General features: G+C 50.4%; 6 protein-coding genes across 6 annotated transcripts; 4 read left to right on the top strand and 2 right to left on the bottom strand.

The window, feature by feature from the left end:
• Positions 1-5: 5 nt before the first annotated feature.
• BKA67DRAFT_537569 (FRG1-like family-domain-containing protein) lies at positions 6-876 on the bottom strand (the record flags this gene model as incomplete). Its single annotated transcript, XM_046100345.1, has 2 exons — positions 6-438; positions 494-876. The coding sequence occupies 2 exons, from the start codon at positions 874-876 to the stop codon at positions 6-8; spliced, it is 816 nt and encodes a 271-aa protein (XP_045955987.1).
• A 584-nt stretch (positions 877-1460) lies between these two features.
• Positions 1461-2645, top strand: BKA67DRAFT_520389 (uncharacterized protein; the record flags this gene model as incomplete). The annotated part of the gene is made up of 3 exons (XM_046098174.1): positions 1461-1509; positions 1563-1715; positions 1768-2645. The coding sequence occupies 3 exons, from the start codon at positions 1461-1463 to the stop codon at positions 2643-2645; spliced, it is 1080 nt and encodes a 359-aa protein (XP_045955986.1).
• Positions 2646-2963: 318 nt separating this feature from the next.
• On the bottom strand, positions 2964-6367 carry BKA67DRAFT_660497 (uncharacterized protein; the record flags this gene model as incomplete). Its single annotated transcript, XM_046107639.1, has 3 exons — positions 2964-5198; positions 5264-5843; positions 5946-6367. 3 exons carry the CDS (start codon positions 6365-6367, stop codon positions 2964-2966), a joined length of 3237 nt encoding a protein of 1078 aa, XP_045955985.1.
• Positions 6368-6702: 335 nt separating this feature from the next.
• On the top strand, positions 6703-9046 carry BKA67DRAFT_537566 (uncharacterized protein; the record flags this gene model as incomplete). Its single annotated transcript, XM_046100344.1, has 5 exons — positions 6703-6723; positions 7012-7387; positions 7542-7685; positions 7780-8869; positions 8944-9046. The coding sequence occupies 5 exons, from the start codon at positions 6703-6705 to the stop codon at positions 9044-9046; spliced, it is 1734 nt and encodes a 577-aa protein (XP_045955984.1).
• A 935-nt stretch (positions 9047-9981) lies between these two features.
• BKA67DRAFT_679981 (uncharacterized protein) lies at positions 9982-13372 on the top strand (the record flags this gene model as incomplete). Its single annotated transcript, XM_046108890.1, has 5 exons — positions 9982-10178; positions 10260-10330; positions 10617-11739; positions 11800-12000; positions 12050-13372. The coding sequence occupies 5 exons, from the start codon at positions 9982-9984 to the stop codon at positions 12972-12974; spliced, it is 2517 nt and encodes an 838-aa protein (XP_045955983.1). The 3' UTR covers positions 12975-13372.
• Positions 13373-13883: 511 nt separating this feature from the next.
• Positions 13884-14825, top strand: BKA67DRAFT_660495 (uncharacterized protein; the record flags this gene model as incomplete). Its single annotated transcript, XM_046107638.1, has 1 exon — positions 13884-14825. The coding sequence occupies one exon, from the start codon at positions 13884-13886 to the stop codon at positions 14823-14825; it is 942 nt and encodes a 313-aa protein (XP_045955982.1).
• Between the last annotated feature and the right edge of the window lie 658 nt (positions 14826-15483).

Here is a 15483-nt window from a genome sequence, read left to right as displayed (position 1 = left end):
CATCTTCAACCATACTTGTCGTGCTTGCCCTTGACCTTCAATATCAGAAGCTGCTCGTGATAGTCGCCCTCCCGCCTAGCCCTCTTCAGTGTTCTGACTTCATCCTCCTCCAAGCGTCTGCCGACTGCTTCCTCGAGCTCTTTCCGGCTGATCTTTTCTTTGGCCTTCTCTTCCTTCGATGCCTTGAGCTTGGGCTTGAATCGAGCTTGCATACGAATGCGCAGTGTCGTGTCGAACTTGATCTCGGTTGCATCGCCTCGAACTTCAGGCGGCGCATTTGCCTTGGTAGACTCCTGCACCGTGACAAACGTCTCGCGCAGCGTCTGCAGCTGGAACGTGCCCGGTGTGTCTGCCGTAGGAATGACCGTCCAGGTCTCAAGGGGTGACACGGCCTCGGAGGTTGCGCTGAGGAACCCGTACTTGTCGCAGCTCAAGAACCTATACTGCAGTTAGTCACCCACAGCCGTCCGGTGTGCATGCGGCGGCGACTCACTTTCCGTAACGCCCCTTGAACCTGAAGTGCTCCGTCCCAGCGATCTTGTTCGCGACCCACACCTGCCGAACGTCGTGCGGTTCCGACGTCGCAGGATTGTTGTCAATCAAGTTGTGAATGTCGTCGGTGAAGACCTTGCCATTTGCATCGCAGGCCAAGCAGGTCGGAGGCTCGGTAGGCAATACAAACATGACAGGGCCGACAAGGTCGCCCAGTGTGTCGGCGGACACCCAGCTGTCGTCGTCGGCGGTATCCTCTGCTGCTGGTGGCGGTCCTGCCTTGACGACTTCGCTAGAGCCGGCTTCTGCTGGGGCGGAGGACTCCTCGGCTCGCTTTCTCTTCTTGGGCTTCTTGTCGCCCTTGAAGGAAAGTGGTTTCACCATGTTGTGTTTGTTCCGCGATGCGTATCGCGAGAGACGAGCTTACTATGTGATCTGAAGCTCTGCGTGAACATTGACATCCAAGCTCTAAAGCTGAAGCTACAGGCTTAACCTAGTCAGGGCAGAGCTAGGTGGGTAATCCGTAGGTATGATGCTGTAGGCACTATTGTTACATAGTGGGGGTGACCCTTGGCATTTGCATATATGGATTAGAGGATAAGTATCTAGCTATACTGCATTATGCAGGTACCGCATGAGGATTCGATTCGACATGATAGATACTCTTGTCATACGATACGAAGACTTTGCTTCGGCGAGAAGCGACCGAATTGCTTGAGATGGCAGTCTGGTGCTTTACCAATGCCGAAATCCAAGCTTACTGGCAGTTGTGGAAAGAGAGTGCTCGTAGAACGGATTTCACCGGCCGTGACCGTGGACGACCAAAGCCGACGGTTTCCTATGGCTAGTGCGAGGCCCTCCAGGCCCGTCACGAGGCTGTATACTTGGATTTCTTCTTAGCACAGAGGCAAGACGATTAATTCCACCTGCGTATCAAAATTTAGTTCTCGTCGCACCTCTCAGTCAAGATGGCAACCGCACAGCCCGTAGTCGTGTCTCTGCGTGACCTGCAGACTGGTACGCCCGCCCCTCTTGAGGTTGACGGTTCAAACTCGCTAACCATATACTAGGCTCTGTTTCCGATGAGACCCTCCAGGAGGCTTTCGGACCCGAGTCCTTGGGCATTTTAGTCGTCAAGGACGTGCCGCAAGAGTTTGCAGGACTACGGCATAAGCTCCTGTCGTACGCCTCGTACATGGGCAACCTCAACGAGGAGGATTTCTGTAGGTCACTATTCCTGCCGAGTCTAGAGAACACGATACTAAATCGTCGCAGTGAAGTTCACAAACGAGGCAGCCAAGTACCTGGTCGGATGGTCGAAAGGCCAGGAGCGGTTAAAGGACGGTGGTGCCGACGATCTGAAGGGCTCCTTCTACGCCAACTGTGCTTTCTATGTCGACCCTAGCCGTGAGGCACCAGAACCAACGGCGCAGTTCACGCTGGAGGACTTCCCCGAGTATTTGGCGCCTAACTCCTGGCCGCCGAAGGAGATGCTTCCTGGCTTCAAGCCCGCGATGGAAGCGCTCTGCAGTCTCATAATCGACACGGCTGTTCTGGTCGCGAGGGCATGCGACAGGTTCGCCGAGAAGGAGATCCCAGAGTACCCCAAATCGTACTTGGAGCACACCGTGAAGACGTCGTCTACTAGCAAAGCGCGACTGCTGCATTACTACCCCATGACCGAAGAAGTCATGGCTAAAGGGGCTGGCGACGACAACTGGTGTGCCGTGCACAAGGATCACGGATGCCTTACTGGCTTGACGTCGGCCATGTTCATCGACGAGGAGAGGGTGAACGCCAAGGTGCCGAGTTTCGGCGACAAGGCGCCGGAGTCGCTGGATACGCTCGAGGAACTGTCTCAGTCGCCTGACCCGCAAGCAGGCCTCTGGATTAAGTCGAGGAAGGGAGAGCCTGTTCAGGTCAAGATCCCGAGAGACTGCATAGCGTTTCAGACAGGCGAGACACTGGAGAGGATCACGCGAGGCAAGTTTAAGGCTGTGGAGCATTCCGTCCGAGGAGCATATGCCAAAGGTGTGGCGAGGAATACCCTGGCCGTCTTCACGCAACCGAACCTGGAAGACGAAGTGGACTTGGATCAGCACATCACTTTCGGCGAGTTTGCAAGGGGCATCATCGCCAAAAACACAGTTTAAGAGATAAATACGGCACAATCAGCCCACAAACAGACAATACTTCCTCGTTTGTGACATGTATGTAGAAAGAGCGATTGTGATACGACGAGCTCGCATATCATACTCGTCGTGAGGAATGACAAGAGCGTCCGCTGCTCACCATCCACATCCAGGTGATTTCAAAGCATGGCGCAGTTCAAAACGTAAGCGCTGCAAATCCGCCTTTTACTTGCTCCCTCGATTTACGCGAGCACCTGGGACCGGGCACTATGAATGTTCTTGCAAGAATCTAACGAAACACATCCTGTAAGATTCGCTTTGGCTCCTTCCATGACGGAATTAATATAGCCGGAAGAACAACCCATCAGCAGCGACCATCTTCTCAGTTTGTGACAACACACTGGTACAGTAACAGTCGTCGAGCTCGTCGCCTCTGACCAATGTTCCGCTGATGCTGGTTCCGGTCACCGCCATGTCACTATTACACCAGGGGGGTAGTTTCGTGCTCATCGCTGAGCCATCCGGCTGTATGATGCCGGAAACACGAGGTGTAATTCTTTCAAGACGCAAAAGCAGATCCTCGGCGACGTCGTGCTGATACCGTCGCGCAAGCTCGCTGAGTGTCGTGAATATAATATCTGTTGATGACAACTTGCCAGTCCGTGACTTGGTATTTTCCAAGATACAGATATATTGCGGTGCTTCCTCCACTATGGCTGTCGGTTCATTGCTTTGAGCTCTCCCTAATGTCCCGGTGATGTGGCCTAACATCACAAACAAATCCCTCAGCTCAAAGACCTTACCTCGCCGCATGCTTTTCGGCGGCGTTGAGCCAAGGCATCGAAACACCAAAGTACTGGCAAATATCATTAACATACTTACCAGTTTTGTGTTGTTGGCATTGGCGAACGGATCCGCTCCCAGCGATGGTCGAATCCCGATCCTGTCCAGAGGCGACGGTGCCAATGACACCAAGGCTGCAAAATCATCCGTCCCGAGTCTCTTGTGGCCGAATGCTGCAGAAAGCAGCATGTGAAGCTCGTTATGCTCACTAGTTTGGCGTTTGGTATTTTGAAGAACGTGGACGGCGTATAGGAATTGTCCATGTGCAACCGCAAAATGCAGGAACGACGCTGCTTTTTCAGGATCTTCGTCAATGGCACCGGACCCAGAGATCGCGTGGTAGCTGCTGATCGCGTAGGGACTCAAAAACTTCTCTGCATGAGTGCTCTGCAGGTCTTCCGATAAGGTACACATGTATTTGAGTGGAAGCTGATAGCGCAGGCCGTCGTCCGTCCGGAGGTGAAAGAGAGACCGAACATAGTTGAAGTAGAGCCTGCGTCGCCGGGGGTCCGCACCTTGGTTGACTCGGTACTTTCCTGCGAGTACAATTTCGGCGAGTCTCAATCCAGCAAACATATCGTTCAGCTTTGTGAAGTCGAAGCTACGCTTTAGGGCCTCAAGCCGCGCTGGTGAGCGCAAGAAATCGCGAGCCGTGCGGTGGGAGAACTGGATACGCTGTCGATAGAACTGGTCGCCGTCTTTACGCTCGCGCCTGTCAGTATGCATCTCCAAAAGTCCTTTGGTCAACCACTCTATATCCGCCCGAATGGTTTCATGTCGCCTGCTGACTTGTACAGATGTGTATGGATGATTAATGCGAGGAAACTGCTCGTCGCCAGTTAAGTCGTCGATCCAGCTCATGCACAACGCGTTGAGTGCTTGAGCGTACGGGTTCTGTGCAGCAAAGACCATCATTGTGTTTGATCGATCTTTCTCTTCGTCTGTTAAGGGCGATAGTATACACTCATACAGATCATCGATCTCTGCAGGGTAAGACTCTAGTGTTCGTATCAGATCATGAGTACTCATACCGTGATTGGATAGACTGATGAGGGACCGGACGGCGATGCGAACCCAGACGAAAACACCCTCCGATTTCATTGCAATGCCACCAACAAGAGAATTCATGACAGAAGACTCAAAGTCCAGACCCTCGGTCTTTTCGAAAGATTCTTCGGCAAAGGTGCTGATATCGGTCATTGTAAGTTCGTGAAGATGGAAGCGAAGATCTGGATCAAATGTCTCGAGAAATTCAGTGTAGGGCCTGGCGCTCACGCAAAATTTGATACTAGGCTTCTTGCTCCAAGAGTTGATGTTTCGTGCAAGTGACCAATAGTCCACCTCTTCGACTGTGTACTCGTCGAGACCATCAATGAAGAAACACATCGAATAGTTATGGGCGATGTCTTGTGTCATCAGCTGCGTGAAGGCGTCTCGAATGGTCTCAGTGTTCCAAAAAGGGTCATCTGTGGAGTCCTCGATGTCATTGCTACTGCACTCTGTCCACTGTTGAGGAAATAAGCTTGAGATCAACTCCGGACTTTGTCGGCATGTTTCAAGTAGAATGGACCGATAGAGACCCTCCAAAGACATCTGCATGGAGCCACCCGAGTTCCAGAAGTAAAAACTGGAAATTATAAGCTTCTCTTGACCAGCCCATCTTTCTAGGGATTCTTTTGTTCGGTAATGGTGCCGCAAGAATTTCATAAGAGTTGACTTGCCCGCTCCTGCCTGCGAATAAACTTAGAATCAGTGTCTTGAGAACTTCATAATCGAGGTATAAGTATAACACCTACCTTACCAGAAATGTGGAAGACACCACTGCCTGATTCAAGCCACTTAATATATGACTTTCGGGCAATATCGAGGTTTGGCTCTGACACGGGTGAATCGTTGAGTATCCACCCGAACGTACCTGACTCAGCATTTTGGATTGAATCCTCGCGAGAATCAACGGAATCAAAAGACAGGTAGCGGAGTAGGCAGTTCTCGTAAGGTACAACTTGTAGGAGATGACAAAGGCTCGTAAGACCATTTTTGACGGTCTCGATAACGTTGATCAGGCGCTCTTCAGTGGGTTTGGCCGATGATGATCCCGTTGTTCTTAAAATACTACGACGGGCCTTGGTCCTCTTGTTGTAGGTTCTTACAGGACGTTCGACATCCTCGGTACTGTCAGACGATAGAGGTGCAGGTGCCAAAGGCTTCGGAGCCTTTCGTGACGATTTGGCTTTAGCCTGGTTCTGAGGAAAAGACTTGAGCGCAGAAATAATGCCTTTCTTGGTCTTAAGGATTTCAGTAGCCCTGGATGAGTATATCCTTTCAGACTCCTTGTGCAGGGTTTCCAAATTCTTGTTCAGAGAGAAACTCTCATTACTGACTTCCTGTATTAGTATTGGGAGCTTCCCCACCGCGCTTGAGCAACACCTATATTGGAGGAACTGGCCAGCATAGGTATGGCTACTGGACTTGACTTACTTGAACACTTCTATTAGCAAGTTGCATAAGTCTGTAGCACACTCAAGAAGCCGCGCTTTGCAGGCCGCGACAACTTCGGTCTGTGAAAGTTCTGCCCAGCCCAGCTGAAAGACCTGCCAACTTGCTGCGGGATCGGGGTTCGTGATCGTGGGGAGCAGGTCCAATAGCAACGATGCTTCCACCAAGCACCGTCGTGCGAGACTTTTCAAACTGTCTTCATAAACCGACCCGTCCACAGAACTATCGTCTATAGTCGAAGACAGTGGCCCCAAAATTGCCTGTAAGTGCTCAGTTACACTAGCCGCTACCAGAGGCCTCTGGGACTCCACTAAGGTTAGCTGCTTGGCAACATGGGAAGGCCCAGCCACTAACGACAGGGTGAATTCAATGAGACAGGCGACATCCAATGCCATGCGTATCATCTTGGCAAAGCTTTTCTTCTTCGAAATCAGAGTACAGAGTCATGAAGCTATGTTCTGCTAGACCGACGTCTTTATCTTGGAGGAAGTTTAGGAATCAAATGCGCCATTAAATTTGCGGAGATAAGCACTAGAAACCATGTCCAAGGAACTGCATGTGAATGGGTGGTCCTATCCTCTGCCGTTGCATAAACACAACTCGATTGCTTTGTTGCTCCGGTTTCGTCAGCACATCATAATTCATCTATCTGATTGTGGAGTATTCTACGATCGACGTTCTGTTTGATGACATTGAACCCAAATTTGACGAAGAATGCTTGCATTTAAATACCCAGACAATGAAAGCCACGGAGGCATTCGTAAGGCTATGTAGTCTGACATGCTGTAATGTAACAATACGGCAGAACAGAGGATAATATGGGATCACACTTGGCTTGACAATTCCTGCGCTACGTACATGACGATCGCCAAGTGATATTTGCCAAAGCGAGAGACGCAAGAGCGACCGGACAGTGGACGAATGACACTAACTAACCTAACTGACACAGTACATTCCACCCGCATCTCAACCTGGGTCCGAACATCGTCCTCCACACAACTCCTGTATTTCTTCAAGAACATCCCTAACCTCCGCCATGGAATCATAGAGCGAATCCGAGGTCATTCACGACCTTGAACGGGGAAAACACAGCAACTACGCTCCACCCCCTAACGACCAAGACTACGATTCGGACTCCATCCCTTCCGTCAGCGACTTACAAAGGACCATCCGCTCGACCCTAGGCTGGTGGAAAGAGGAGTACATATACTGCGCAATCTGTCTTGTCGCCGCCACCGGTCTTGTCGCCCTCCTCTACGAGTTCGACGGGGAGCTAGAGCCTCGATTTGGGGCTGGCAATGGCCTGGGCTTGAGCACTGTCATCATTGCGGTCATGACAGTCTACCGCATTGCCCTCAGTTCGATCGTCGAGACAGCCCTCAGTCAAGGCGCCTGGATATGGGTGTCTGCCGCGCGACAGGAACGTAAGAGGAAGACGGAACCTGCCCGACTCGAGGACTTCAAGATGTTCAACGAGGCGTCCCGGGGACTTTAGGGAAGTTTGTGTTTGATCTGGCGTCTGCAAGGATCGTGAGTGACCCTGGTTCTATGGCTGAAACTTTGTGACTGAAACAACAGATAGCCACCTTGCGTGTGTCGGCGCTGGTATCATCATCCTGATCACCGGGTTCGAAACTTTCTCCCAGCAAATGGTCACATTTGACGAACTCCCTATCGCACAAGTTAACATGACCAATCCACCTGCACCGCCATCACCAAGAAGTGAGTCCTGGCACAGTGTGATTTCCAGGGGTTTAGGGAGTGGTAAGATCTGCCCCTTTATTGTTCAATTTGTCGCAAACTCACAGACAGGCAGACTTGGATCTAGGGCTTTCAACAAAGGCATCCTTCTACGATGGTATCATGGCAAGCAGTATTTTGGAGTCTCCTGCTTTTTGTGGGACTGCAAATTGCACATGGCCGACATTTCCTACCCTCGCGGTGTGTGGTAACTGTACCGAGGCCACTTATCGAGACGATCTTTGCCCTCCAGAGAAGGGTTGCACGTATACCATGCCCACTGGCACTTCCATTACGGCACCCAGTGGTGATTCAACCGGATATATTTTCACTGTAGTATCATCAGAGAACGTATCAAGCTCTGGCTCGTGGGCGTATTTCTCCAAATTTGACATAATGTCGGTTTCGAAAAGTCGCGCATCAACTTCGGTAGAGGCGTACCAGTGCGCACTCTGGTTCTGTCTGAGAAGCTACGAAGTGTCCGTCACAAATGGACAACAAAACACGAGCAGCACCGGGAACTGGTCCGAGGTCGAGTTTTCTGCAGCGACCAGCGCCCACAACGATGAATATCACTTCATTGATATTCCAGCAGAGATGAATGCGGTTCCTAGCACGCGTTACAGTGTTCCGCTTGAATCAATCGAAGTCCTAGAAGGTTTTATGGCATCCAAAATGACCGGCAATTCCTCAAACATCGACAATCGAGCGGATTACAGCTCGGACTGGGTTCAAGCCATGCAAAATTCTTCCGCAGACTTGCCGACGTGGATGATAAGACTGACATTGAGCATAACGAACGATGTCAGAAGCTCCGGTTCTGCAGATCCTAATAATAGGGGTAGCCAGTACGAGTATGCTGGCACAGCCTATATTCAAGCCCCCCACCTTCAGGTGAACTGGCTTTGGGTCATATATCCACTGTCCTTGATGATTCTCGCATTTCTGTATTTGGTGCAAACTGTTTGGCGAACAGCTCGAGACCATGTGTCGGCATGGAAAGGGGATTCGCTGCCAATGCTCTTCGCACACATCGACAAAGGCATTCATCAAGTAGTCGCGGATGGGATGGATGTGCCAGGCGGCTTGACGGATCGTGTCGGCCGTACACAAGTCGAGTTGGTCCGCAGGCAGAATGGGCAGTGGCTGTTCAAATTACCCGAGAGGTCAGTAAGGCGCAGGCAGTCAGCGGCAACAGCGCCTGTCCATGGATAGTTGCGCTCTGTATCGTTTGTTGCAGGTGCCCTGTCCCTATTTTCTCCTATAAGATTCTCACAGTAATTAACAAACAGATATCGCCTGCGCTGTGCTGTACTGGTGTACTTGTGACTGTTTATGTATAATTGGCGTTTATCGCTGCTCTGGTGTGAAATGAGCTAACCTTAGAGCTCTCAGACACCCCTGGCCTTCTAAACGCTTACCGAGTCTTCGCCGAAGCCGCGGCAAGTTTCGGTTATATTCATTGGTAATTAATTGACTACAACGCTTCGGAGTCGTATCTTACACAACTTCAAGCACCATACGGAAGCGTCGGATGCAATTTACTGACCGTGATAAATGATTTCAAAAAGAACGCTTAGGCTTGTCAATCAATTCACCTTAGTCTTAGAATAAAAAGGTGGCATGTTCACATCATTGGAGACGGAAGTATTCCGCTTCAAATTGCAGAAATAGTTAGATCCGTAAGCTATCAGCGTCCGTCATACAATCGAACTGTTAGTACATAATAACACGAGAGCACTTCAACGCTCGTGGAACAGCATTTCCTTATTGGCGAATCCTGTGCTTGACTTACCAAAAAAAGGCATGCGATCTACTTATCATATCTGCAATGTTTGGGTCTGCGACATGAACTCTAAGTTTCATATTAAACCAAGTGACACACTTCATGTCAAGCAATGCAGTCTCGGCAGTGCGCAGCTGACAGACTCCCCAGAGGGGGTTCTCGATCGGCCAAGGGTTCCAAATCGAGACTTAGTATAACAGCATTGGCCCCGATCACCAGGCAAGTTCCGTAGGCTAGACGACTTGCCATGCAGACGATCTTGATTAGCTTGAAGGACTAGATGGCCAACGGTGTGGAGAGCTGCCAATGGCGACGTCGCCGCACCGCCCGACCCCAGAATCCCCCATGATCTAGTCTAGGAGGCAATTCCGCAATGGAGCATACCCCACAACCCCACGATCTTCTCCAACTTCCCTTGTATGTGCTCCTTGATTTCTAAACTTTTTGTCTCATCTTCTTTTTGCGTTTATTGTGAGAGGTTAACCAGAAAGTATGTCCACAACCACCGAGACTGCGCAACCAGAGCAAAGAACCAAGCCAGCCGGTAAGGTTCGTAAGAGAGCTGCAAAGGCATGTCTGTCTTGTCGGGCGCGGAAAGTGAGATGCGATGTCTCCCAAAGAGGAAGGCCTTGTATGAACTGCTACCTGGATAGCGAAACGTGTGTCGTAACAGGGAGAGCTTCTAGATTGTAAGTCGAGCCCTTTATGTCGTCCTTGGGCTACGAAACTCACTGTTCCCGCAACAAGTCGAAGGCCTGAGCACAGCGGAGACAATGTTCAAGCGTCGTACCCACCTTACGAAACCGATCAGAACAACAGCGAAAAGACAGCAGAAGATATAGTTAGATCAAGAGTCAGCGGCCAGCCTGCATCACCTCCAGCAAGCCACGATGGAAGCGCACATCGTGACGGGCACCAAGAATCATGTGGTGGACATGAGCAGGATGACACATCTGCCGCTATTGATCAAGATGTCGAAGCATCCAGGCAACCGACCATGTCTCACGGAAATATGTTCAATACTGCTGGAAACCCGATGCACCACTCAATCGTTCAAGGCATGTATATCCCACTTGCGGTGAGATCACTGCTGACCAAAGTAGACCATACCACGAACATAGCACCAGATGTGACATCGTTCCTCGCATCTGAGGCACCGCTTTGGGTAGGGGACCAGAGGATCCACGTGAATGCAGATATCACGTATTCTTACTATCCTTTCTTGAGCATGAACAACCTCCCCAACATTATGCCGCAGGATGTGAATTATCTGGAGTCGCAAGGTTGCTTTCGTGTACCTACGCGAGAGATTCTCGATGAATTTGTACAGCAATATTTCCTACATGTCCACCCAGTCCTCCCAATGCTCAACGAGGGCGATTTTTGGGATATGTATGGCGACTCAGGACACGGCGGATCAGGGGAACGGATGTCGTTGCTTGTATTGCAGACGATGTTGTTTTCGTCCTGCAATTTCGTGTCGAAAACCAGCATCAAATCACTCGGATACCCAAGCATTCGGGCTGCTAGAGCAACACTGTATCGTCGATGCAAACTACTTTACGACTTTGACAGTGAGACATCCATGGTCTACCGTGCTCAATCGGCTCTTCTACTCTCGCATTGGTCGCCAAACTTTACGCATGCATTCAAGAAAGCAAACTCTACCTGGCTTGGCATTGCTATTCAGGACGCTAAAAGCGCCGAGGCTCACCACTACTCAGCAATGCCGACCTACTCTGCCACAGCCAACCCAGCTCAAAGAAAGAAGCAGAATGTTTTGAAGCGGCTTTGGTGGTGTTGTATCCTCCGAGACAGAATTTTACCGCTTGGACTCCGGCGAAGCCTGAAAATTACGAGGGCACACTTTGACTTCGACGCACAACCGGGTCTTGGTTATCTAGATTTAGCCGACGAAATCGATCGGTCAAAAGTGTACAATTCGGGAACGAAAAGGTGTCTCATTGAGATATTTGTACAGTTGGTTGAGTTGGGCACTGTTCTCACAGATCTGATTATGCTTGTGTTTCCTCTGGACGACTCTCCGGGATGGGGCAAACAAGGCGGACCTGAAGACGCGAACAAAGCTCGGGAATGTAGGCACGCTCTTCGGCGCTGGTATAAGGGCGCTACTTTGAGGTTTCCACCTTTTGGTGGCGATGCAGTCGCACGTATGGCCGTACCGGGAATCGAAGATTCTGAGCATGATTCAGTGATACTGTATACCAACCTGATGTACATGTATTATCAGTAAGTGGTGTAATTCCCCCTGCATCCATCTAAATTAAGATACTTACCACTCGTGTACAGTTCTGCTCGAGTGGTCCTTAGCCACCACGAAGTGCTTCATACGGCGGTTGCAGCTGTATCCCCAAATCTCACAACCAACATGCAAGAGTTCTCGAACATCTATGAAAACCGCCATGAGCTGCAAGATGCAGCCTCTGGAGTAACAGAGTGCCTTAAAGAGCTGATACAAATGCGACTAGCTCGCTGGCTACCTATCCCAGCGTACGTGTTTGATCTTCACTTTGGAACGACTTATATTAACAATACGCAGAGTCGCATGCACTGCTTTGCCGCTTGTACTACACATTATTGACGTCAAGCTCTCAACATACAACAAGAGCACATCATCAGCTATCACTACTCCGCAACAGGCAGTGAAGCAGCATCGCTTAAACATTCTCATAGAAGCAATGAAGACATATCAGCCACAGTATGATGGTGTAGACTATGTCAGCGAAACGATTCGACATATCGTTACTCTGGCTCAATTGGACACACCAGCCCCTCCTTCTGTCACCAATCCCATCAACGACTGGCAGGATATACTAGCATCGCAGCCCGGCTGCTATCTTCGCCTGGCTATGACCATGGACCTTAGTCTCAGCAAGGGCCGACTGCCAGAAGAAGCCGACTTTCCAGCCAGTCTCCGGGGTCTTTTCACAGCGGGCTATAGCTCCGTGAAGGCTCTCATGGAGGCTGGAAAGACAACCCTGTCACCATTACCTCGACAAGGCGCTTACGTCAACCCTGCAGATCAACTATTCTTTTCAATGAATATGCCAGTAGCTCCCGGAACCGTACAATCTCTGCCTTCTGACGCCGGAACAGACTCGCCATCATCATCCGATGATCGCGCAGCTTTCGAGGACAATTCTCTACCTCAGCACAATTATGGCGAGGATCTGCGCATGGTAGATCACGGCTTTGTGGATGCGGCCATTGAGATGGAGGGTCTAGCCGGTGGAGTGCTGGCTGCATACACGTTACAGCAAGACTCACCCCAAAGCTCCAGTAGCTACAGCGATGAGAACGGCACAGTCTTTGACGGGGAAACGACCATGACGGATTGGATCGATAACGCCTGGGGGAGCGATGTACATCCCGATGCTGCGAACAGGGGTGATCAAGAGACTGCTCAGGCGCTTCTTGATGCTATTGCCAATGGCGAGGGTGTTGGGATTGAATGTAGCGCTTGATTCATGAATGATGATCTGTCACGATAAGGCCAACGGGTTGGATTCGGAGTTTGGGCTGCATAGCATAGCGATTTGATAAATGGCTGAGATTAGTTTCCAAAATGAAAGACAACAATGAAAAGTTGGTATTCGGACCAGATCAATACCAAAACCCAAATTCCTAAACTACAATGTATGTGTGGCTGAAAGTAGAATACCCGACCGTATTTCGTGTCCCGCCGCTGCGCTTCACAATCTTATTGTTTGTTCCATATATAGAAAGAGACATACAGTTCAAGCCATCACCAGGGCCATATTACTTTAACGACCCGGGCGCTTGGTTTGACTGCTGACTATCTTCGCTTACCCGTGGTCAATTTCCGTTCATACTATGTAATAAACTCAGCCGCAGATGACCAGGATAACTAGTCTTGATGGAAGCCAATGGCACATGCAGTCTAGCAGCAAGGGTGGAGCTGTCAGTTTAATATTCTTGGCGGAAGGGACAGGGTACAAAACCCGACTTCTTCAGCGGATTCTGGCACCGATGACTACGGCAACAGAAAGGCTCTGCGCGGATATTTGCTAGTATATCTGGGAGATAAGTATATATCTCACTTGAGACCATAATCTTTGGCTGCCTTAAATGATGTGACTTGTGATACCCGCAGACAAGCATGATCTGATCGAAAGGCACACAATCAGAACCTAAAAGTAGGGGGCGGAATGGGCTGGGGCTTTCAGCAATGCATCCCTGTCAGAGCTGAACCGCACCTGGAATAGATCGTCGGCGAATATCTTTCAATAGTCACTTTGTTGAATGTGCCACGGACGTAGTCGTGGAGGTGCCCTTTAATTACAACGTCTCGCGCCGTCGGCGTTCTTAGTTGCATTTTCCCCTCCCTATTACTCGTTCTTGGGCATGGAAACATGACGCTACTCAAGACTAACTCACCAGTGGTCCCGCCGCCTCCGCATACTCAGCCTAGCGGCGGAGGAGCAGGAGGAGAGCTGAACACCGTGAAGTTCGAAGTCAAGTATACTCTCAGCGAAACAGAATTGGACGCGCTGTCCGCCCGTCTGCTTTCGGAGCAGCCGCCCAAGGTCCGCGATGCGCTAGTGCTATACCGGCTAGAGGGAACGGACGAGCTATCCAACCTTGGCCGTCATATCGAGCGACAGGTGTTCTTGGAACGGTTCGGCAACACTGATGCCGATATGAGAAGAGTATATGGCGACTACGAGGCCGCGAGCGACTTCTTCATCGCTATGGATCGGAGCATCTGTCGACCCGTGGGGACTATGCGTAATATCAAAAACTCGTCCGCTGGTCTCCTTGCTCTACGGGATACCGGCACCTATACTGGTATCACTGTTGAACAGTTCAAGCAAGCCCATAACATCAAGAGTCTCGACACAGTGTGGGATATTGGGACGCTGGCGATTCCAGAACAATATCGCGATCGGGACGAGCATCACATCGTGGCCATGCTGTACCGAGGCGCCCATGTCAGGGGCTGTTACGAAGGCATGACACATTACATTGCTATGGTCGACAAGCTTTTGTACCGGACGTTCAAGATGATAGGCTTCGCTTTTCACCCCATGGCTGGCCTGAAGCCCTTCTCGTACGAGGGCTCGGACAGCATCCAGCCAGTATGTGGCGTCACAGAGGACTTCTTCCCGACCGTCGAGGCCAAGTTGCGCAGCGCCGACGAGAGGCTGAAACCGATCCTGCAGTATTTTGCCAAACGGTTCATTCATGGACATGATGTGGATCATCGCCTCATGTACGATTACGCCGTCTGGTCAGGTGGATCGACACCTGTCAAGAAGGCGTGCAGCCGAGCTGTCGCCCAAGCTCGTCTATAGCTTGAACGTACTGACCGTGATGGTAATCTCGCCAGATGCAAGCGAGCAGGACTCGCAATAGGCTTGGTCAGCCATGGCACGAGTCTGATGACAAACTTCAAGGGTAACTGTGAGAATTGATGGGAATAGGTAGCAGTGGAGCGTCGAGTTTATCATGTTTGGTCATTTCAGCGCGCATGGTAACGGGATTCAACAAAATCGCCCGGGGTTTATGGGTGCATTTGGAGTATTTGCGTGGAGCGAAATAGGTCTGCAAGGCCCACTGCCTCGATAATATCGGCCACTTCGTCGTCCTTGCAAGATTCCGCTTGAGACTTCCACTTTAACGTGTTCATCAGCCCCCCACCGGGGGGCATTGAAGCGACGCTGTCGAATTTTGTTTGAAAGCCATTAGGCATGCGGAACCTTTTTGGTGTTCTATTTTCCCAGCCGTCCCTTGTTTGAGCTCTGCCAGTGACTTGTTCCTCGTGCTCTCAATTAGAAGATTAACATGCCTTGTCTGCTCCATTTCGGAGGCGATTTTTTTCTTTGTCAAAATACATTTTCAGAAGGGGAATTGTTTACTCATCTCAGAGTTTACATCTATATCATTACCAATAAATTGTTCTTTCTCATCCTCGCTTCGCTTACTCAGCCCCATTCCCGCCCTTGTACAGCT

The sequence above is a fragment of the Truncatella angustata genome, assembly GCF_020726525.1.
Source record: "Truncatella angustata strain MPI-SDFR-AT-0073 chromosome Unknown BKA67scaffold_6, whole genome shotgun sequence".
Lineage (NCBI taxonomy): Eukaryota > Fungi > Ascomycota > Sordariomycetes > Amphisphaeriales > Sporocadaceae > Truncatella > Truncatella angustata.
The sequence above is the reverse complement of the archived record's forward strand: the minus strand, read 5'-3'. Positions and strand labels throughout refer to the sequence as shown.